At 33.8% G+C, this 23303-nt stretch overlaps 4 protein-coding genes and 1 non-coding gene across 6 annotated transcripts; 2 read left to right on the top strand and 3 right to left on the bottom strand.

Moving 5' to 3' along the window:
* Positions 1–131: 131 nt before the first annotated feature.
* LOC120272451 (heterogeneous nuclear ribonucleoprotein H) lies at positions 132–2488 on the bottom strand. Of its 2 annotated transcripts, none has more exons than XM_039279276.1 (2): positions 2350–2488; positions 132–1245 (listed from the first exon to the last, which is right to left on the bottom strand). In XM_039279276.1, exons 1-2 carry the CDS (start codon positions 2364–2366, stop codon positions 384–386), a joined length of 879 nt encoding a protein of 292 aa, XP_039135210.1. In that variant the 5' UTR covers positions 2367–2488; the 3' UTR covers positions 132–383. The 2 variants fall into 2 exon arrangements, with proteins under 2 accessions (XP_039135210.1, XP_039135211.1); XM_039279277.1 differs by having other exon boundaries at positions 132–1159; positions 2350–2487.
* Positions 2489–3422: 934 nt separating this feature from the next.
* On the bottom strand, positions 3423–6265 carry LOC120271863 (guided entry of tail-anchored proteins factor 1). Its single transcript, XM_039278538.1, has 7 exons — positions 6074–6265; positions 5914–5993; positions 5720–5790; positions 5198–5268; positions 5004–5085; positions 3936–3985; positions 3423–3850 (listed from the first exon to the last, which is right to left on the bottom strand). Exons 1-7 carry the CDS (start codon positions 6197–6199, stop codon positions 3740–3742), a joined length of 591 nt encoding a protein of 196 aa, XP_039134472.1. The 5' UTR covers positions 6200–6265; the 3' UTR covers positions 3423–3739.
* A 2623-nt stretch (positions 6266–8888) lies between these two features.
* TRNAT-CGU lies at positions 8889–8960 on the top strand. Its single transcript has one exon. It is a non-coding gene; the product is annotated as a tRNA-Thr (tRNA).
* A 609-nt stretch (positions 8961–9569) lies between these two features.
* Positions 9570–12029, top strand: LOC120272452 (WUSCHEL-related homeobox 8-like). Its single transcript, XM_039279278.1, has 3 exons — positions 9570–9831; positions 10876–11328; positions 11831–12029. Exons 1-3 carry the CDS (start codon positions 9672–9674, stop codon positions 11881–11883), a joined length of 666 nt encoding a protein of 221 aa, XP_039135212.1. The 5' UTR covers positions 9570–9671; the 3' UTR covers positions 11884–12029.
* A 549-nt stretch (positions 12030–12578) lies between these two features.
* Positions 12579–23040, bottom strand: LOC120272642 (Fanconi anemia group J protein homolog). Its single transcript, XM_039279512.1, is given in 29 exon segments — positions 12579–12872; positions 12954–13073; positions 13192–13245; positions 13340–14288; positions 14384–14757; positions 14833–14957; positions 15459–15506; positions 15770–15891; positions 15976–16004; positions 16677–16721; positions 17409–17596; positions 17988–18144; positions 18213–18296; positions 18395–18488; positions 19268–19376; positions 20155–20250; positions 20330–20402; positions 20483–20570; positions 20659–20729; positions 20803–20865; positions 20867–20883; positions 20961–21022; positions 21346–21487; positions 21572–21672; positions 21775–21819; positions 21925–21995; positions 22314–22389; positions 22483–22561; positions 22645–23040. Coding segments are annotated over 29 exon segments (3897 nt in total). The 5' UTR covers positions 22994–23040; the 3' UTR covers positions 12579–12806.
* Positions 23041–23303: the final 263 nt, after the last annotated feature.

Genomic DNA, 23303 nt, shown 5'->3' with positions numbered 1-23303 from the left:
TTTTTTTTTTTTTAAAAAAAACCTTCATATCATACAAATCTTACTGGACAGCAAAATAAAAAAAAATAAAATAAAAATTCAAAGCTCAATAGACACCAATCAAACATTAAGGCATCCATTATATCAACCAATTTGAGAAACATCACAAGGTCCTTTATCAGATTTACTGAAAAAATTTTCAGCTGCAGAACTACAAATACGAAATTTTATCATATAGAATACAGGAGAAAACTTTCAGACAGTCATCAACTGACTAAATGTTAGCTCAAGAAAAAACAAAAAAGGAAAAAAAAAAAATGTTACAACTGTGACCGCAGAAAAAAGTAGCAGTGACAATGGAATTACCAATCAAACACATGTTCATCTTGTCTATCATCAGCTATTCATTGTCTAGATCTGAATTCAGCCCTCTTCGCTTCCTCCGGTGTTGATAGGAACAACTCGACGTATCTAGAGCCTATCATCATCTTGTCCTTGCACATAGCCTTCTTGGCCATCTCTGCTGATTCGAATTCAACGAATGCCTCACCAGTTGCTTTCCCATCTGAACGGCAGGCAATTTGCACATTCTCCTCGCTGAGTCCAAACTCCTCGCCAAAGAAATCGACAATGTCAGACTTGGTAGCTGAGTATGGTAGCCCCCGAAGTTTAAGGACCTCAGTGTACTCCATCTGGTCCTTATCCTCAAAGGATTTCTTTGGCCGAGAAACAGGTGATCCACGGCGATATTCATGCTCTGTTGCTCCACCACTGTTCACCTCAGCAGCGATAGCATGGTAATATTCCATCTTACTACCTCTAAATACCTCAATATATCTTCGGCCCATGTTCTGTCTATCCTTCTGGAGAGCAAACTCGGTCTGCATCATAGACGGAAAAACAACAAAGGCCTCACCAGAGAAGCGCCCATTCTTATTGACTAATAAGCAGTCCACCACATCTAAACCAGAAAAGAATTTGTAGATGTCTAGATCATCACAGTTGAATGGAAGGCCTCGCAAGCGGACCACAGGAAAAGCACCGAGGCTTCCACCTCCATAGCCATAAGGCTGCTGGAAACTGCTAATGCCACCTCTTGTCGAGAAGTAAGGGCTTGATTCCATGGTCCGCGGCCTCTTGGAGCCATTGTTGAACCCATCTGAGCCAGCACCACTGCTCACTGCGAAGTAGGGATTTGATTCCATCATTCGTGCCCTCTTTGTGCCCTCGTACCCGTCTGAAACCCCCCCGCTCCCCAACATAGCCCTTCACATTATCCAGAATCCCAAAATTGGGGATAAAACAACCCTTAACTCTCAATCCTCATTCAATGAGCAGACCCAACCCAGATAGGCAGATACTAATTCATAATGAAACAACTACCTTCTATAATATGAAATATATTTAACAGACTCTTAAACTTATTGCAAGCATAAGAAAGAACAAGAAAAAACTGACTAACAAATAAAAATTCCAACCCAATCATCAACTTAAGCAGAGAGTATATGATTTTGAAAGACTATAACCCAAAAAACTAATACTAACAGAGTTATATTCAGTATTAAAAGTAAGTGCTTGCGAAAATGTACTCCATGTAGCAAAGTTCTACCCATAAATAATTAAAACCATGAAGCTACACATTAAATTTCAGTAAATTATGTTCGTGTTCATTCGACAACCTTAGGTCCCCGCCAACTTATTTTTGTCAATAGAGTCGATCATTTCAATGAGATGGTTGGAAAAGCCATAACATCCAATAATTTGAGGCTGGAATTTTTCTTGTTTTTCCAAGCTAGGAACCAAAATAACATAATGGTTATTTTATAGATTTATAATTCATAAATATCTCAAAGAAAAGACTCACAAGCTTGTATTACAATTCACAAATATCTAAAATCAATAGATTAAACCACTGAAAGAATGACTAACTACAAAGCTTATGATTCCTTATGCTTCTAGTGTTTGCAAAAAATAACCTTTGAAAGGATTTCCAATAATAAAAAAAGCAGTTTGCAATTGATTTTATCCTCAACTGCTCTTTAGCAGCCACGTATCAATCACTTCCGATCACCAAATACACCCACTCTTTATCTATTAAAAATCACAAAATCAATCCTATCCCCAACAATTCATCACCCACGAAACCCTAATCCTAACTGGCATCAAATCCAAAATCACAGAAACAAATCTGGAAACTAAGCAAAGAAAAAATTCACAACAATATGATCTAAGAACCTCCATTAAAGACCATAACAATCAAGAACGCATCATAATCACATGAAACCATAAAAATTGAATCAAAAAGGGAATAAAAAATTCATTGATCATGCAAGACAACAACAATTAGGGTTAGAATTAGCTTCAACATACCCTCTAGACCCGTACATGATCTCCTCTGCCTCTTTCTCCACCTTAGAATCGCCAAAAGTCGTAGCTTTGGAATCGAAAACGAGAATTCCCTCTTTCCCTCCGACGCCCTAGAGCTTGAATCAAAGATTTCATTATATATAGGAAAAAAAAACCCTAGATTTTTAAAGTGTCGCGAATTAGACTTGGAAGATTCGGGTCGGATCTATCAATACTTGATTTGTGATCCGAATCCGCATTGAGCGGCCACATTATTATTATTATTATTATTATTATTATTATTATTATTATTATTATTATTATTTGGGTTCTCTTCGTGAAAATAAGTAATAACACTAAATACTAATTTTTTATAATAAAAAAATTCAAAACAGTCAAACTTAGAATTTGAGGAATAAATATTGTTCATAATACAAGGTTTTTTTTTGTTAAATATAAAAAATATCACTCACTGATATATTAAAATAATTCATATTTGATTATACAACTTTCAATATATACATATATTTATTTATATATAGAGAGAGTGAGTATTTTATGCACATTCTTAGATATCAACTTGCGTCTAATTTTATTCTTATTAGATCTACAATGTAAACAACAAAAACTTACATGAAACTCTAAAAACACCTGAACTTGTTTCTTCCTATCTCTCTTCTCTCATTTCTCTCTCAATTTTTTTACAATCTATGTCGTTACTATCAACGTCCCAGAGTACCTTTGCTCATGTATATATATATATATTGAATATAATATACATTTTTTTTTTATTTTTGGTATAATCCGTATTAACTCAAGTACCAAATAAGTTTTTTTTACAAACAATGTCAATATTTATTTCACATCCTTCAAAATTGATAACTCTTTCCTTAATCAATTATCAACTCCATCTGACAATATTGTCCACCTTATAATAATAATAATAATAATAATAATATATTATTATTATTATTATTATTATTATTATTATTATTATTATTATAATACCTGAAATATACCATCATTTTTGCATGCCAATAGAAATTAAAAATAACCAAACAAATAAATAGTTAAAAGTAATTGTAAAAGCCAAAAAACACAAAATAAGGTAAAATAAACATAGAGACTTTTTATGTTTTGAAGAAAATTCTTATCATACAAGATGTAGAGAAAAAGGCACAAAAATAAACATGAAGAATAAGAGAAACAGATGGCATTTACTGCATCTTCTCCCGGCAATCAGCAGCAGCCATCAAGGCCTAAACATAGCAAGAAGCAAGAAATCCCAACAAGTTTGATACAGAAGGATTGAAGTACTCCCAAATTCTTAGCTGATTTCTTAGCTGGAAATTTGCAAATTTCTTAGTGTCAGTAGCATCAGCAAAGTCTTCATCATTAAAAAGAGAAAGCTTCACTAAATATTGTTGAGAGACCAATCTATTTCGGGAGTTATTTTTGTCAAAAATTTCTGGCACAAGAACTTGGTAACTCGTGACGTCAAAATAAGCCATGGTATTATCCCAATCTGCAGTTTAACCAACAACCTGTAAATGGTAATTGAAAGGGAAGTTTCCTGAAACAAGAAAATGTAGTATAGATTTGGTGAATACCATAATAAAGCCACTAGCAGGATCCCCGGCTTTCCAGGATAAAATTCTTCCTGTAAGATTGAGGATTGATTAGTAGAAGCAGGAGTTGTAGAAGCTAAGACTTAAATATTTTTTTCTTCCCAAACAGTTTACATCGGAAATACTTCAATTGTCCCATTGAAAGCTTTGCAATAAAGATTGGGAGTAAAGAAGAGCTGACAGTGATAAATGATGCTTTGTCTCATTGAACAAGTAAATAGACAAACAAGATAGGCATATCTTCAGAATCTCAAAGATGTCAAAGAAGCCAATGATAAGAATAATTAAACAATAGAAAAAAAAAAACAGTCACAATCTATTCCTATTCAATTGAGTTTTGGTTAGTGTCAAACCAAATGCAAATCAAAGGCAGCATATCAAATAGGATCGCTGGATGAAATGCATTTATAAATTCTAAGAAAATTTTGTTGTTGATGTAAATGAGAAGAAAATTTACAGGTAAACTTTGTTTAAAATAATTTACTTCTCATGACAAGGTAGATTTTATCTCCCGCTTTCTTTACCCTCAATATGATTATCTGTTTAAGTGATTTATCATATATCAATAGAATGATCCTATTCCTGAGAAAGTTCCATTTTATACAAGCATGCAATAAGCATTGCATAGACCAATGTCTATAACAAAGTAAGAGTCTAACATGGAAAGAATCTTTAAAAGTACCATCATATCCAACAATCTAAAATATCAGTTATTTCTTGTCAGGCAAGGCAAGAACTTCCAAACAAGACCTCACTTGTCTAACATTGAAATGGCTCTCACCATTGAGTAATCAAAGTACTGGTTCCAAACAAACATGTTGCAAGCACATGACTAATAGAGAAACTGACAGAATGAAAACCCCTAAGCATGTGGAATGAACAAATCCCTGAGGACTCATTTATACAGGAGACACACCATTACCAATCTGAGATAAAGTAAAAGAACCAGTGTATGCTCGCTCCAACAAGACTAGCATAATAGCATTAAAAACTGATAATTAGTTAGGTGAGTACTTGAAAGTAAAAGATGCACCAGAAATAGAATAATACCAAAAGGTTGAAGAAGATGTTGAGGAACTGCAGCAATGGGAATACCCCAAAATCTCCAACATAGCCCAGCATATAAAGGTACCTAACAGAACCACACATTAAATCATAATCATAATAATGAACCACACATTAAATCATAATCATAACATTGATAGAGAAATATCATTAGACCATTTAAAACAACTAAGACTTACCTTGACACCCATTAGGATTTTGTTATATAAGCTGTATGAAAAATTCTGCTCCTTGCTGCGCTCCTCTTGTTCTACCCTCAAATACCATTAAAAGAAACAAATAAATAAAATTCACAAACCATTAACATTTAGAACAAATCAAAGTAATAGACAAAATATTAAACAGCTTAGTTATGATTATGCCATTGCCTTGCATTGCAACATGATCACAGAACTAAAAAGTGCTTACTCCAAAATTAATTTGGGAAAATCACCCATTAAAAAGTTAAAATTTTTCTAAACGCCAGCATTCATTTAATGGGACTAAATTCATTCAATTAGCTCTTCACGAACATTTAGCATAAATCAAGCTGTAAGCAAAACATTAAACAGTCTAGCTATGATCAGGACATTGCATTGCATAATGCCATTTAAAAATAGAACTAGTTAAGGTAATGCTACAAGATTCATTTGGGAAAAAAATCACCACTAAAAAGTTAAATCTTGTTCTAAACCTTGGTGTTCATAAATGGAATTACATACTTTTAATTAGCTCCTTCTCTTTGGCGGTTGCCATTCGTCGTAGTTTCGCAGCCTGAGCAAACGTAGAGGGCCTGCAATAAAATCAAAGCAAATCTCAAACCTTTATCTCCCTCCATGCACAAATCAGACATTAAATCACTCTAAATTCCAAAAAGTAAAAGAAATCAATCGAATTCAATGTTCGAATCACCTACGTCGACAAGCCACTAGCTTCTTTCAAAAGATTCTTGATTTCCAACCTCAATTGGGTTTCCTCATTGCTCTTCGATCCTTTCTGAGGAAAAGATAATTGAATTCGCAAAAAAAATTCAAGCTATCTCGGAGATGACAAGGCTAAATTAGGGTTTGAGGTACCTTCTTGAGGAGCTCGAGGTAGCGATCGAGAAACTGGAAGGCGAGGACGAGGAGCAGGATAGATAGGGGCGACAGAGGGGCTCCGCCGGCGCCGGCGCCGACGCCGGGGGCAAGGGTTTCATCCATGGCGCTTGTGGATCGAGACGAATTCAGCTACGCTGGGGATCCATCAAACTATTCAGCACTTCGAACGAAGATTGAAATAATGAACTGGAAAGATTAAATAAATATGAATATTTATAAGGGGTAAATTTTAAAAAGAAAATATTAAAATAAAAAATTAGAAAAATAAATTTTTTTTAAGGGGGTTTCTTATTGAATGGTTTGAATAATTTAATGTGTCTATTGATGCCCATATTCAACGTACGTTAATTATTTAGTTAGGAAATGAAAGCTTAAGTTTAGATTCTCTTAATTTAATTCGTATATCTTAAAAAAATTCTCAATTTTTAAACATTTGAATTGTATTATTTTTTTTTTTTTGTTTAGATGTGAACTAAAGAGGTAAAACTCTATAAAAGTGAGATAATATTATTATTATGAAATATATATTATATAGTTTTAGGTCTATGTTTAGATTCTCTTAATTTGATTCTATATTTAATATAAAACACACTATTATCTTTTGTTTTATATATATAGAAACAATTTTTTTTTCTCATCATCTCTTTTTAACTGGTTATATATGTTGTATTTCTTAATATTAGTTTATATATTATATTAGATGTGCATCATAAGGAAACTTTAATTTTGCTTTTAAATATTTTTAACAGTAACTTTATAGTTTAAAAACATTTCCATAAACACACAAACTGCAAATAACATTATTATAAAAATCTTAACTTGTGACGTAAGTAACTTATAAATTACATATTTAACAACCATATATATATATATATGAATGGGTTTTGGTGATTCTAATGTTCGCAAAAGTTCACGGGTTTAAAATATATTTTTTAAAATTCTAAGAAAATTATTTTTTTTCTTGAAAATTAATTTCTATCTTATTTATTTATTTTACGTGCCCAAATCTTAAAATTGGTAAAATAAAAAAAAAAACAGAAAACAAAGCAAAATTATAGGTGATCAAAGACTATTGGTCCAAGCATGATCCTATTTAATTATTGTTATTAACTTCATTTGATCGTCACTGAAATAATTATATATGGGAAAAAAAGAAGAAGATATATATAAAAGTCACCTAATCTCATTACTGGGTGATATCCTCAATCCGATAATTCTAAAATAAAGTCTTGATTTTGCTAGAAATCTCTTGGATTTAAATTAAAAACGGATAGTATGTTATCTTACAATGTGTTGCTCCACTATTTTTTTTATAAACCATAGAAGGAGTTTTTAAATCACAGTGCAAGGGGATGAAAGGTCAAACATGATATCACCCCCGTAAATAAACCATTTACTTGTTGTAGGTTGCAGTGGAGTTAGTGGAGTGAAACCAACCTATAGAGTTTTAATAATGATGCTAGTAAAACTGACAATATCACATTAAATCTTTAAAAAAATTTTTTTTACTGACATGTTCAACAACTATAGCAACACAAAATGATGTATGTTTATTCAAAATGGGAAGTTACAAACGGGAATTTAAATGAAAAACATGCAACTCTAATAATTGCAACAAGATACTGAACATAACATTTGGATTTATATGTGTTTGTGGATCGAGAGGGAGATGAAGATAGACGACGCTTAGCGATGCCGGAATTTCAATCTTGGAACGAAGATTGAAATTATGAACCGAAAATTTTCGATGGTTTAAATAAATATGAATATTTATAAGGGGCAAATTTTAAAAAAGAAATATTAGAATAAAAAAAATATTATTATTCCCTTATTTTTAGGGATGCTTGCTATCATCGTATATTTGAAATCACTGTTTTGAATTTTTTTTATATTTAAAATATAATATAAAGCCACAATTTCGAACGTTGGTTTAAAAACAAAAGAAAATATAAAGCTAGTGTTGAAATAACAAGTTTAATTAAAGATGTAAACTATAAAACTATTATAACAACATCAGTTTATCCTGTGTTGGAGGCAAAAATCATAGACGAAGGTGCAAAAAAATTTTAATAAATCAAAGTTTAAATATATTTAAAATTATATAATAATATAAATTAAATATTATATCTTGTTTCTATGAAAAAAAAATTTAACATAAATAAATACTACAAATGATTAAAAATGAAATTAGCAAATAATTTTATTATCTATATAATCAAATATATTTTTCTACAATATTTATTACTAAACAATCAACTATAATTGATCACTAACTCTATTAAGTAAATGAGTCTTTATAAAAATAAAAAAAAAATATGATATTGATTAATAATACATTAAATATAAAAGGTTTATTTTTCAAATTAAACCCTATAAAATTATTTTTTTTCATTTTAAGCTCTAAAAAATTAAATATATACTTTCATATTAGAACCTATAATATATATATATATATATATACACACATTTTTTTAATATTTACAATACAAAATTCAAAATTTATTTTCATATTAAAAAAAATATATACATTATTAAATATATTTAAATGGCAAGGAGACCCCTTCTTTTCCATGTGGCTCCGCCACTGGGTTTATAAGAAGTGTTCATATCTCAGAAAGTATAGATAGGATAGGACAAACATTTGAAACACTGTGCTCATCTTATTATGATTATTATTATTATTATTATTAATTGAAGAACTCCGAATCTTGGTTTTAGAGGTTTTTTTTGGGAATACTAGTAGTAATAAATTTACAATTTATTATATTATTTCTATTTGCACACGCGCACAGCTTCCATAGCATAGTGGTAGTGCGTTCGCTTCGTAAGCGAAAGGTCGCGAGTTCGATCCTCGCTGGGAGCTTTTTGTTTTTTTTTTAAATCAGAGTCTTTCAATAACATGTTTTTATAAATCAATATTTAAAAAAACACACACACACACCGGCACACAAGAAGGTTGAAAATGTAAAAGATCGAAGTGGGCCCCATCATGTACAATAATATTATTTCGCACTGGTCAAAATAGGCAATATTTAACCATCCATATTAATTTCATTCCAAAATAAATCGTAATAATTTTTTTAAAAAAAAATCTCCCAAACAAAAAAAAAATAAATAGTAATTACCATATTGATACCAATGTTCAAAATAAACTTTTTTTTTCCATTATAAATTAATCTATCATTCAACCCCTTTCTCATAAAATTTCTCAGAATATTTCAAATTTTCCCTCCGTTTCACCCTTCTTTTTTTTTAAAAAACCCAAAAAGTCTCCATTAATAAAAACCATATAAAAAAATCCTAAAAAAAAATCAGTAAATATCAAATAAAGGATTATATTTATGTTTCCATAAATAAACAAGAAACAGCATATCCACACCGTTAATCTCCATCATCAGCACGAGTCTCAAAGAACAAACAAAGGCACATCAAAACCAAGCAAATCAGAATAGAAACTTCTCCAGCCCAAAAAGCTCTCAAATTTTCAGCTTTTCATCATCATCATCCTCTTCTTCTTCTCTCTTGAGTAATGGTGGTAGTAGTAGTGGTGGTGGTGGGTGTGGTTTAGGGTGAGATGAAGATGAGTGGAAAAGGAGAAGGATTGATGTGTGTGAAGGTGATGACTGATGAGCAGATGGAGGTTCTAAGGAAGCAGATCTCAGCATACGCCACCATCTGTGATCGGCTTCTCCATATGCATAAGGCCATGACCGCCCATCAAGACTCTCTCTCAGGTTCTTCTTTCTCTTTCATTGCTGAATACCATAACAAGTTTGCTTCCTTTTTTTTTTCTTTTCAATGTGTTTGGTTTTACTGAAAATGAATGATTTTTACCAACTGCTTTTTGGTCAATTGATAGTTTGTCTTTTGTATACGGCGTCGTTTTAGGAAAAACTCCGGATTGAACCTCATGTCCTACATGAGTGAGATCACGTGGGTCAGTGTTGAGTTTTGTTGTTCACGTCACTATGGTTTTGGGGTTTGTCGCCTTTCAAAAAAAAATGAATGATTTTTATTTGAACAAAGTATGGTTTTCTTTTATTATTGAAAAAAAAAAGATTTTTTTATTTTGTATGTGAGAGATTGATGATGATTTTTGGTGATTTTTTTTTTTGTTGGAATTCATTGTTATTGTGGCCAGTTCTGTGTTTGTATGAATGGGTTTAAAGTTCAGTTGATATAAATCTTGTTATTAATTTATTGGCTTAATACTTTGATGATGATTTTCCAGTGACTTTTACTTCTTTTGTTTTTTTTAAAATTTTGGAATTTTGTGGATATTGTATTTAATTTATAATATTCATGAATAGAGCTCTCTCAGATTTTTGAGATTTCTATTATTAGTAAAATAAGATCAATGTTGGATTTGAATTTTTTCTAAGAAAAGTGGGATACTTTTCCAATTTTATTTGGTGGTATATTGTTTATCTTGCTTATTTGATCATGCATGGCTTCATTTCTCATTGTGATGAGATTTGAACTGAGAGAACATCTCTTAAAGTACCAAAGAGGTGTCTTTTTGATAGAATTCAAAAGAAAATAGTTGATCCTTGGTCCTCCATCCATTACTGAATTGTTTGTTTGCATTAAAAGAAAAAAGTTTTCATGCCACATTGCACTTTTCTCAATTTGATTTTGATTTCCAAGTGTTAAGAGTCTATGATAATTAGTTTGTTTGCAATAACCAGTTCAAATTAAATAAGTAATGACCTTTTCTTTTTCCAACAAACTTAAGCTTAACTTGCATGTATTTCTATCTCAATGAATTGGTGTTTCAGGAATGAGACCGGGAAGTCTCTGTTGTGATCCATTGATACCATCTGGTCACAAAATCACAGGAAGGCAACGTTGGACGCCGACACCGAAACAATTGCAAATTCTCGAGATGATATTTGGTGAAGGCAATGGGACTCCAAGCAAGCAAAAGATAAAACAGATAACTATTGAACTTTCGCATCACGGTTTGATCTCTGAAACAAATGTATATAACTGGTTTCAAAACAGAAGGGCGCGATCAAAGCGAAAGCAGACAGCTACATTACTGAATCATAATGAATCAGAAGTCGAGCCGGAGTTTGAGTCAGGGATGAGAAATTTGCATGAAAATGAAAATACACAATTGAGTGCTGCTGGTCATTTAATGGAACCTGAAACTGGTGGAATGCAAAGCATTCATGCATCAAATGAGAACCCAAAATCTTCAGGGAATGTTGGTCAACTGGCTTTTTATGGTAAGCATATATATTCAACTTAAGTAATCACTTGCTAGTGCTTTAAAAAGAAGTGTTGGATTGTTAGTAGAAGCTATAATTCAGACCTTTTACTTGAGAAGAAGATCTATTGTTGTTCATCTTTTGGTTTCTTGTGAACTCTTTTCCTAAGATTGCTAAATGCTTGTTCTTATATTTAAGGTATAAGTGTGCTTTTGGCAAGTCAATTATACTGAAAATTCAATTTGGTCCTTGAAAACATAAACAAAGGTTCATTTTGGTTGAAGGACTGAAAATATTTTTTTAAATAGGGACTATAACTGCTCTTTTTTTTTAGGGGGGTAGTTTTAAGATTATTTTTGCACTCTTTTTCTTAATTGAAGAGACAACAATGGATAATTTAAAGATTGAAAGTACACTTAAACCAATATGTAACTAAAAAGTTTTTGATGATCAAAAAGCTTATTTAGAAATTTAAAAAATAGACTAAATAATAACTAAAATTTCATTGTTGTTAATGCAGGATTTGACCAAATAATGGGAAAGGAGTATGAAGGACACTACAATCTTTTTTAACCAGGAGAACCTTATGATATGCCAAGGTGACAGACTAAATGACATCTTTAGGGGCCCTTTTTTTAGAAAAAAAAAAAAAATTCTTTTTTTCCAATCTAGGAGGTGTAGGCTTATTTGATTTCTTAATTCTTATGTATAAAGATTGAATTTCTATGCTTTTTGGTTTTTTCCTTCTTTTAACTTCTTAACGAATATGATTATTGGCTGTTTATTTTTTTCTTGTTTTTGGGAAGATGAGTGGCTAGGCCGGTAAGAAAAACAGGGCATGCACAAATCTTGACGGAGCAAATGAGAGTGAGACCCGCGCACACATAGACGTGGCACAAAATCACTAATCACATTCCCAAAAATATATCCTCAGATTTAAACTCTCACCACTTATAACTGATTTTAATAGAGACCTAACTACCAATATATCACTTAGTCGTTGGTCAAAGTCAAAGTTGTAAACTTGATCAAAGCAAACCTAGTTTGAGCTCACATCTTAAAATAAGATTTATTTTAACTCAATGCAATTTTAATTTCAAAAACTCAAGCTAGGTTCAGCCTAGTTCAAAATCAAAATAGAGGCAATTTATTTTTAAGAGCTCACCAAGTGAGTTGCTTGCATAATAAAAATGATAATGATGACGATGATTATCACAATAATGATAACATAATTAAGACTTGAGATTCACACATTTTCATCACCAAAGAACTGCTTACATTTTATAATTATCAATTTCAGTTTTGTGCACTGTACAATAACCAATTAACAATTCTAATGCTCCAAATTATGCAAAATCCATTACAGCTATGTAACAAGAGTGAGGAACTAATTCTGAAGATAATCTTAGTTTCATTCCCAATGCTTTTGTTGTAGCATGCAGGACATAGAGAAGATCCCCCTCCCAAAAACAAAACCAACTCATGATTAGACATAATCAGTCACTTACATGCACTATTTCCAGATTCTCTGAATGAACTTGCTCTCTTTTTGGCAGTTTGAGCTGTGTTAAGAGTTAAAATAAATGGGTAAAAACTTGTAAAAGAAAGAAAAGAAAATGAACAAGTGGATAAAATTATTTGACCTTTGATTTTGTTGCCTGCAATGGCCCAAAACTGTGCATTTGTGGAATATAAGCATATTTCTCAATCTGCACTGGACCTGAATCTGGGGAAAATTTTGTGGTGGAATCTGGCAACAGAGCCTAGACACAATAATGAAATGGAGATCAGACGCTCACCGGATTAAAGTATCATAGAAATGCTTTCTGTTATACTATGATATTTCTATATGAAAGTATTATTGGTTCAAGTATCTGTTACCTCTCTCTTTGATTCTTCCATTTGAATATCCAAAAAATCAGCATAGAACATGACCTGTAAAGCAAGCAAGATTTTGTTTATTATATCTTATGCAGCCAAATAAAAAAACCTCAAATTAGCATTGGGATCATTCCACTGTTTATAGCACCTTATTTAGCAAGTGAATGTTGGTTGAATTTGCTGCCATTATTTGAAGCCCAAGGCAAGTAGGTGTGGAAACTACACAGAAAGGGCAAAAGAGGATCCTGAAGACACAGCCATCTTCTTCTGACCAAATATCATGTAGGGCACCTTGAACGCACCTTTTAAATAGACACTGGTTTACAGATGAAACATCAGTAATGACAACATGTATAGTTCTCCCATGATTCTGGAGAAGCCCTTGCGAAAAGCAGATGCTTGTCGGTCCATTTTCTAGGATATATGCTACAAAAGATTTGGATGACATGGCCAGCGAACATGGAACAAGATAATTATTATCAGCTATGCCCAGTGAGTTTTTGCAGATCGAACAACAAATATTCAGCATCTCCTCAGTATTTTGATCTGACAAAAGGCACAGAGTGCTAGGATGTATCTCTGAGAATATTGATTGTTTGGATTTCTGAAAGATCAATTTGGATGGGTTGTCTGCATGAGGTGATCCGGTTACCTCATTGGTAAACCTGGATAAACTCCTGATATTACCAGCCTGGCAGCAAGATTCCGCATCAAGGGAGCTCAACTGTACCATTTTAGTGCAACTACTCAACTGTGAATCAAGTAGTTTCCTTCTTTTCTGACTGTGTGAGTTCACACTATTTGATTCAGCTCGGGTACCACAGACTTCCGCACAAGTTTGCCTCTCAGGAGTAGTTTCTTGAATGCTTGCATTTTCAGGTAGGTTTTCACTGAAAATGGTGTTAGAAAATAAAGGGAAGGATGACCCATCTGTTAATTGGCTGCGAGTTTCAACAACAGTCGAGTGTAAGATTTCATTCTTACAAGTGTTTCTGTTTCCAGCAGAGGAGGTATGATATTCTATTGTGCTGTCTTCAGTAACCATGGTTTGGTCCGAACCTTTTTTGCAGGATGTTGTACAAAATGTCTCAAGGAACCTGAATACCATACCAAAGATTATTGTTTTATCACATCAAGAGAAAAATGAAGCACCAGTTCCAATAGAACTCAAACATCAGAGAAGCATGATCACCTGGGGTGCATAAGCGAACTGTTCTCTATGGCCGCAGAATCCTTGAATTTATTAAATGGCTTCTCGCTCGCTGCCAGTGCTACTGTTTCGGTTTTGATGTTGCATTGAGCATTCTGTCTAGAGAGATCATCAACAAACTCAAATGCAGATTTTGGACCTTTGTTGGCCAAATGGTTTTGTTTTGCAGGTGTTGATAAACTCCTAGGGAGCGATCTCTTTCCCTTTTGATTTGACTTCGTTTGTTTCAGTTCTTTTTTTACGGCAGCAGAATCATTTGATAAGTTTGTGCTTGAAGTAGAGAAGTTTTGAATGCTGGCACCTGAAAGTAGGCACTCGTCCTGTAACATTTCTCTCTGCTTGTGGCCAAACTGCTTCTGAAAAGGAAGAGACCTTTGAAAGCATAAGGAAATGAAAATAAAATAAAAAAATAAAAAAAAGGCGGATAAGACCTCAGCATTTTCAAAAAAAGCTTGCAGTCCCTGCAATGATTTGTCAAAGCTGTCATATTGTTTAATAGATTTCCTTAACCACTTGGATATGTATGTGAGATTTCTTTCCTCCTTGAAGCGTTCATCTGTTGTACACAATTTGAAAGATGCAAGTGATAATATCAAGTGGCAAATAAAATTAAAAGCTTGGCCAGTTAATTTGCAACATTTGGAAAGATATCGGGCTTTGCTAATGTTGCTGCTCACCTAAAGTCCTTTAAGTGGTAAAAGCATAAGCATTAATTTTAGTAATCGCTTAGGCAGTTAAAAGTACAATTAAGAGTAGCAGGCTAGCATCCCTGCTTTCTTAGTTTGAATCTCTGGGAGTTCTAATTTTAAGGTTTTTTTAGTGAAATAATTTAACGTATAACAAAATTCTGATTACTGGTTTGCTGTATCAAGCTCTTAAGACCTCACAACATCTGACTTAGATGCTGCTTCCACTGGAAGTTGGCCTCTCTAGTAAGAGAAAATATCAATATGTGCACTTGAATAGTTGAAAATAATTTTCATAATATAACAAAACCCTGAAGCTTATATAAACCTAATAAAAGAAAAGGAATTAAGATAATTTCAAAGGGAGATACCTAACAAAATGATTGCTCCATAGTCATGCCGGTGACGAATGCAGCGGCCTACAAAAGATGCAAATGCTATCAGCTGAAAAAATCTGATTATTCTCAAATTAACGTATGTTCACTATCTTGTCATGGGTTGCATCTCACAGATTTTCTAATATTCATCCAGCTTTGCATTAAGTCTCTAACTGGATGGTTTTGAAAAGAACTTAAGTAAATTAAACCAAACTGATTCACTTGAGAATGTACTGAGTCTATTGCGCTTATTGGACCAGATTGAATCGTTAGAAGTCTCCACCAAGTGGCAACCAAAGACATACCTGCGGCTTGATTCAAAGCACGGAAGGCTTGGTGGCAGTACCACTCACTACCACTAATGAGATTTTTTGATGATTTATATGTGTCATTATATCTTTTCTTCAGCACCACCTGAACGTCATTTCTGCAACATATTAAATACGTAGAATTATAAATCTTGTTTATTCACTTACATTCTAGGAATTATTCTCATGAAAAAGCAGCTTACATGTTTGGAAATGGAATGCCAACAATTACCTAGGCTGGTTAAGAAAAATTCAGAATCATTGAAGCATGAACAGAAGAGACATTCTTAAAGAGGAAATAATTTCCCGGACGTCACAACTAGGACTGTCAATTGATTAACCTGTTGAAGAATAGCTGGAGCTCAGCTTGAAATTTTGAGTTTTCAAACAGAGGTAGAGCTTGGAATTCAAGCTCAAAAACATAATTAAAAGATAAAATGAGTCACTTAGCCTTAATTAGAAGATGCAAATTTTATTTGTTTAAAATATTATATAACTTGCAATTTTTTACTATATAAATAATTTTAATTTCGAGATTCCGAGACAAATTCGAAACCTCGAAATCATATTTGCCCCAATTTTAATTTCAAACTAAGCCAAGCTTTCTTGTGCTTTTGAAATTAAAATCAAATCAGCTAAAATGGAAAAAAAAAGTTTAGCTAATTTTGAGCTCAAACTGAACTTGAATTAACCAATTTTGATCTGAGCTAGAGTTGAGCCTAACAGATCAAGCTCAGGTCATGCAGAACCCTAGTCACAACCAACCCAAGTATTTAAGGAGCAGCTATCAGGAACAAATAGGCAATTAGAGAAATTTGCCAAAGTAACCCAATAGTGGGATCTCATTGACAAATTTTATATCAATAAAGAGAACCTTTTAAGATCAGAAAGGTATGAAGGATACCACCACTCTAGCACTATCATCAGAAAAGTCAATCCCTTCTGATACCTGAAAAGAAACAAATAAATAATTCAGCATGTAGACAAGCAAGACGTTGAAGGTGAAGTCCCTAAATAAGCTAAACCTCAACTTAAAATCTATTTTGTGCATATAATTATGACTTTTTTCAGCTACATCTGTTCCCAGATAATACAAGTCTACTGATCATAGCATTGGTGATTGTTTAAACTTTATTTCATACTCCTCTTTTTCTCTATCCACAACGCAATGCAAGCAGACATTTAAAAGTACAGACAAAAATGACAACCTTTATTCTTAAATAAAAATGATCAAGGAAATGCCATAAAAGCATGTACTCAAGTTTAAACTATTGGCTTTCCAATCTAGAATGAAAGCATATTAGATATGAATTTAGTGAAACCTAGAAAACACACAAGTATGCTTATCTCAGTTGATTGAGTGGCCCTAATTTCAGCACCACACATTACTTAAAAACATATGGTCCATCGGGCAAGAGGTTAATTGCAAGAGCAGCTTCATTTTTCTTAAAGAAACAAACATTCAAGTATATATAGATTAAGAGTGAGCTACAAGGATGAGAGCAAATGAAAGATAAAGCATGGAAAATACTTCCGAACAGAATTATCCAGAAGAGTGTCATAGACGAAAATAGAAAATGATAAGCTATTGAGTATTTCAGTTGTTCACAAATGGTTAAGAGGCAGAAATCAGCACCTTTCCTCTGCAAACAGCCAAAAAAGCAGCTCCGTTTGCCAAACTTTGCTCGGTTTCATTGGCAGAAGGATGCTGAATTCCTTTCTTTGGATTGTGTTTGAATCTCCCACTAGTTCTACGTTTTCCATTGATTGAATCATAATAACCTTTCAGAACTGAATCAAAGTCATCAGCACTTCCTCTTGGCTCTGTTCACTCCACAAGACAGATACCCGCTGATCAGTAAATTTTGAAGCGAATTAAAAAATTTAAAGGATACATTTAATTCTGCCCATCTTTCCATAATGGTCTTTCTTTTTATGTATATAGTTCACTCAATCTCATAATTGCATAGATACCCTTGACCATTCACCATTGTTGACAAACATGAACAGCATTTCTTTTAAATGCATACCCATATGATGTATGAAAGCTAAATTTTAGAGGGTATAGGCATTTAAAGCTTAGAGCATAATTAATTGAGACTGTGCAAGGGCATTCATAAAAAAATCTTTTAATAAGAAACGCATGTTAGTTATCTAGGAATATAAAACAAGAAACATGGAAATTCCAGTAGACAGAATGAAGGTAAGTTCATACCAACAAAAACAGATTTTTTAGCATTCAACCGATGCCATTGACCTGTCTGACACCAACGAATGCGCAGTTTCTCTAATAACTTGTAGCTTGGAAAGAAAACAAGCGCACCACCTGGCACAATCTCACATATTTCCTCCAGTGATGCTCCAAGTGCATCCTTCACAGACATGAATCTTCAATCAGTCAAAACTATCAAACAGGTATACCTGCACCCCATATGCATACCTGGAAGCCATAGGCACTTGCTGTTTTATAACTGGCATTTAATTGATAATTCCCAGGTCCACAAGAAATTACTGCAGCCCAAAGCTGTAAATACAGAATGGCATGGGGATAAGAATTTAACAACTAAATATAGCCAACACATGTAATATTAAAATTCAGCATGCACAAGTAAATAATTATACCTGTGAATTAATATCAATTACATGTGGTGCTTCCAAGCATGATTCAAACTGCACCCCTAGTTCAGAGGTAAATGAACCCATTGGCGAGAGTGTTCTGGTCAGGATTCAGTAGGTAATGTAGAAGCAACATGGTTAGGCATTTACACATGAAAGCGTCAAACAACAAGTTAAACAGAAAGATTGGAACTCTACACTTGCAAAGTGTAGAAATAAACAAAGACTCACCATGCTCCATATCTACAACTACCATTCTAAAACCCACTTTCAATGCCAGCAAAGCATTGATTCTGTCTCTTATTAAAAATTGGTTTGGAATTGTGAAATAAGTATATTTCATTGAATTGACAAAAATTGAGGAAGAAAATGTGCAGATTCAATTCTTATCAGATTGAAGTTTTCAAAATCCAAAGGAGAAGTCCCTCATGCCATCTGGTTTAGAATAACAGGTATGTTAGTGCACAAACAAGTCCCCAGACGCATATGAAGGCTAACAATTTTCTTATCTTTACAAAGTCAGTACTTTAACAGAAGCTAACTCAGCTACAAGTGAATGAAATATTATTTAAATTGCAGATTTGGTCGATGCCATGTTCTAAGAAAGATGTAGGCAAAAACACTCTAATGTTCATGCAACTTCCCAAACAGTTTTTAATTTTGAATTGTAAAGAAAAAAAAAACTACTATGGAATTTGATTCATGAGAAATAATCGCATTTCTTTGAACGTAAAAAAGAATTACATAAATGAAAGTAAACAAAATATTCAAACTTGTGCTTTTTTCTGTCAGGAAATGCCTTATTCCATGGTTACTATAAAAAATATTTCAGAACCCTACCTTCAAGCAAGTTAATTAAGCAATTATTTAATTTCTTACCCAGATGTAAGAATTACTGAAAGAGAAAAATCAGCAATCTCCTTGAATACAACGGCAGGATTTAGGCACCATAAACTCACTGAGCATGTCCACCCACTTGCAGCATTGCCTGCATGTGTTACGACTACATTAATAGATATGGACAGAAATAAAGATATAAGGTATTCACTTAAGAAGCTAGTTAAAGCCTTTTCAGTTGAATTTCTAGCTGAGCATTTTTTTTAATCACCATAAGGAAATAAATAAAAGGGTGTCTTAAAAGAAATGCCGAGGTATATACTAATCATTGAATACAATACAATAAGACACTGAATGGTAAGCATACTGGACAGTAAATGTAGATCCAATTAAGCCATGATGTACTGCTAAGTTTTGGCCAATAAAAGTACCAATATTGGCCAAACAAATGTGAGCTTTTATCAACAAATACAGGATTCATGCAATGTAAGATATATTAGGACAGGGTGGTGGTGAAACAGATGACACTTTGAGAAGCATTAATGATAAAAATATTAGCTCATAACGGTTCACTGCTCAGGCTTTATCTTAGCACACAGAATCCAGATATGAAGTTCATATGATACAAAATCTTCTGGTTTCATGAAGCATTTAGTTTAAGAATAAACAGACAATTTCCTGTATCACTTTATGCAATCCAAGATTTGTAAAACCCAAACTTCAAGCAATACAAGCACTGAGACTTTGTTTAAAGCTTTGAATGCTGTACCTAGTTCCATAATATAGCAGACAAAAATGAGCCCACATGTTTTACACTTCACATAAATGACGAACCATTTCATTAAATAAGAAATGAGCTCTGACATGAGATAGCATTCATAGCTTCAAACTGAGACAAGAAAAGTTAAAGAACAAACTTCACCGCTCACCACTATCTCTTTTGACATATCGCTGCAGTGCAAGTTGATAATCAAGTGCATGGCGGCCATTTCCAGAAAAAAAGTAATTGAGAGAGGAGAACAAAGCTGAATGGAGAGCAAAAAGGCAGTATCAGAACATTAGATTCAGGTTGAACAAAATTTTGTATATATTGTCTTCGAATACCATCTAACGTAATTGCTGAAATGCCACTTAAATGAACTTCATCCGACTCTACATCTGAAGCAGCTTTGATTGCCTAGACAAGCCAGTAGCATAATACATAAATGTTCAATAAGAACAGGACAAGTACAACAAATAATCATATTAAAAAAATACCTTCGTGGCACATTCTTGCAACACTGGAAAGCACTGCAGTGTAATTCCCGCCAGCTGAAGCTCAGCAATGGCTTTATCTCCAGTCCAGCTTAAACAGTATCAAGAGAAATGTATTAAAAAAAACCAGACATTAGCTCAAGAAAATCATAATTTGATGATGATATTGATTCACCTACTATGAAGAGTAGTGCTCAAATTCATGCTTTTGCAAGCTGTTTTTCCTGTCATTTATCCAACTGATGATTCCCTGAGAAACCACAATAGAAATGATGTTGAATTGGCAAACTTTTGAGTCCTTAATCTCATTAGTGAATAAATACCTGAACCATGTCATATAAAGGCTGGTAAATCACTGCAGCAGTGTCACCCGTGCAGAGTTGGCCCTAATTCTGTCTGCAGTGCTTTCATCAGACAAAAGCAATGAATTAGACACTAAATGGCCATGACAGTTTAGTAGATTAATGCAACAGATACCTACAGTGAAGAACATCTTCTTCAACATCAACACTGCCAGAATCACGTGCCATGTCCTCTATATTACTAAAAGACAATGAATATGATTAGAGCAGGTTCATTTTAAGGAAACTTGTGATATTCAAAAGTGAGAATCTAGGAGTACATAGAAAATACTAAAAAGGCAACTCAAACTCTAGATTCTATACCGCAACTGCAGTAAGTTTGCATTCCAGTCAGATATAGGAATGATCTTTCTTTAAAGATATTAGCAATAAAAGTGATCATCAATGTCACAAATCATAAGGACACATGTACAAACCATTAAAGGCTTTCAACAACAAGCTTAGACTGCATAAATAGAGTATTTTAATCATTAAATATAAAATCTGAAAAGAGATTTTACATACTGTGCTTCATCAAGAATCAAAATAGATCCTTTAATGTCAATATTCATTGCTCTTCGAACAATAGGACTCATGACATAGCTATATGGACAAAACACTAGTTGAGCTTCTTCTGCCAATGTCTGTGCTGCAAAGTATGAACAGCCTACAAAATAAAATATGTAAATAAATAAATGAATCAACTGTTAAACTATTTACAATTTCCGGTTTGAACACAATCATAACAAACCTTTTACAGCTCGGCCAACTTTCACTAGATCTTCAATATCATGAACCTCATTGCATCCACCTTTCTGGAGTGAAGGATGACTTTTGACTTTATGGGCATTTCTGGTAGACTTTCAAGTCAATGTTAATTTATGCTAGCTTTGAAAACATAGCTAGCCGAGAACATTTTAAATTCAACAAAAGAGAAAAAGAAAACAAACTCACTTGAATTGAAGGCAGCCTGCATTACTGTCCTTCAGAAGCAACTTACTGCACACAAAAGAAAATTGAAAGTTATTTAAGATAGCAAAATTATGGCATGTGTTATTTTAAAAATAGAACAATGCATTAAAACTTTTGGTGGTTCAAATGTACCAATCTTCATCCACATTGCCCTTGCCCCCACTGCATACATTTTTGTTGGTGCAATAGTGCTTCCTGGATGCCTAGAAAGCAATAATCTGGTGAGGAGCATGACATTTTTTTTCAGGGATGTACTTAAAAAAAGAAAATTTTTAAGCAAAAATAACTCCACAAGAGAAGGATACTAACATATTAAGGAACTTAAAAGTGATTAAAGGGAAAGTTTAAATGTCTTTATCTTTTGGCCACAAGGAATTCAGAAAATAAATAATGCCAAACCAGATAAGGCCAAAAATACACTATTTTCTAACGCATAACATCATTCATACACTTTTCCCATTGTTATGGAAGGGCATACCATTCCACAGCAAGAATCATTAAATCAATAGTTAAAAACTTACAAGGACCGCCATAGGCACACGATATGATGTTTTCCGCAACTCTCGTACCACCTGTGCTATCTGAGAATGTGTCCTCCTTCAATTATCAAGAGCATTCAGTAATGAATACACATTTCTAACATTAAGAGGAAAAACACAAAATCAAAGAGTAAATCATTAAATCTCTCACGAGGCATAATAAATGGTGGGCACCATCTTTTTCTTCTGGGCCTTCGAGCTCGGAACCGGAGGATTTTGCTCTAAATTCCCTAAAGATAGTCTCCAAAAGACCACATCAGATCAATAAGCACAAAAAAAAAACATAAAAGCTACAAAATCGACAACAATATACCAGACGGATCCGGTTCAGGGATGAAGCCACCGCCATTGACAAGGGGATCAAGGGGGATAGAGGCCGAGGGCCCTGGGATTGGCCGGCGAAGCTGGTGCTGCTGCCAAGCAAGGGTAGAGCAGAGAAGGGACAAGGACTTGCCAGTGCCGGTGGGGGACTCAAGGAGGGCATGGCAGTGGCCCTGCCGCCGGGCCCGATCGAGCGTCGCAATGACCCTTCCCATGAACACCAACTGCGTCCCGTAAGGCTTGTAGGGGAACTCCACCGGCACGCCTCCGATCTGGTACAGCTTGGGGCTTTCCGTAGGACTAGGGTTAGGGTTTGAGGTGGGAGTCGTGGGTTCCGCCATTGAAGAGACCTTCAGATCGCCACAGCGAACTGGAAACCCTAGACAACAAGAAAAGAAGAGAAAGAAGCAAAATGAGATTGAGCGGGAAAATGTTTCACTATTTAAGCTTTCGTTTTCGAATTGCCGCGCTGGTGATTAATCACGTGAAATACACGTGGGAAATCTCTGGGCCGGAGAAGGAGATGGCCCAGTTAGACGTTCATATCGGGTCGGATTTACACCAATCTATCCGGATCCGAATCCGAGATCCGACGTCCGAGAACGGGTTGTTGTGTTATTAACGTTGGAGATCTAACCTAATCTCAACGCA

The sequence above is a fragment of the Dioscorea cayenensis genome, chromosome 11 (genome assembly GCF_009730915.1).
Source record: "Dioscorea cayenensis subsp. rotundata cultivar TDr96_F1 chromosome 11, TDr96_F1_v2_PseudoChromosome.rev07_lg8_w22 25.fasta, whole genome shotgun sequence".
NCBI classification, from domain to species: Eukaryota; Viridiplantae; Streptophyta; class Magnoliopsida; order Dioscoreales; family Dioscoreaceae; genus Dioscorea; species Dioscorea cayenensis.
This window is presented reverse-complemented; position numbering and strand designations above follow the sequence as displayed.

What these genes read in the sequence shown, in the direction of transcription:
- LOC120271863 (XM_039278538.1), bottom strand. Translation starts at nt 6,199, where the DNA reads ATGGATGAAACCCTTGCCCCCGGCGTCGGCGCCGGCGCCGGCGGAGCC. An exon ending in ACCTCGAGCTCCTCAAGAAG is followed by an intron (nt 5,994 to 6,073) that starts GTACCTCAAACC and finishes TCTTTTCCTCAG; the next exon opens with AAAGGATCGAAGAGCAATGA. An exon ending in CTGCTAGTGGCTTTATTATG is followed by an intron (nt 3,851 to 3,935) that starts GTATTCACCAAA and finishes GTTAAACTGCAG; the next exon opens with ATTGGGATAATACCATGGCT.
- LOC120272452 (XM_039279278.1), top strand. Translation starts at nt 9,672, where the DNA reads ATGAAGATGAGTGGAAAAGGAGAAGGATTGATGTGTGTGAAGGTGATG. An exon ending in CCATCAAGACTCTCTCTCAG is followed by an intron (nt 9,832 to 10,875) that starts GTTCTTCTTTCT and finishes TTGGTGTTTCAG; the next exon opens with GAATGAGACCGGGAAGTCTC. An exon ending in TGGTCAACTGGCTTTTTATG is followed by an intron (nt 11,329 to 11,830) that starts GTAAGCATATAT and finishes TTGTTAATGCAG; the next exon opens with GATTTGACCAAATAATGGGA.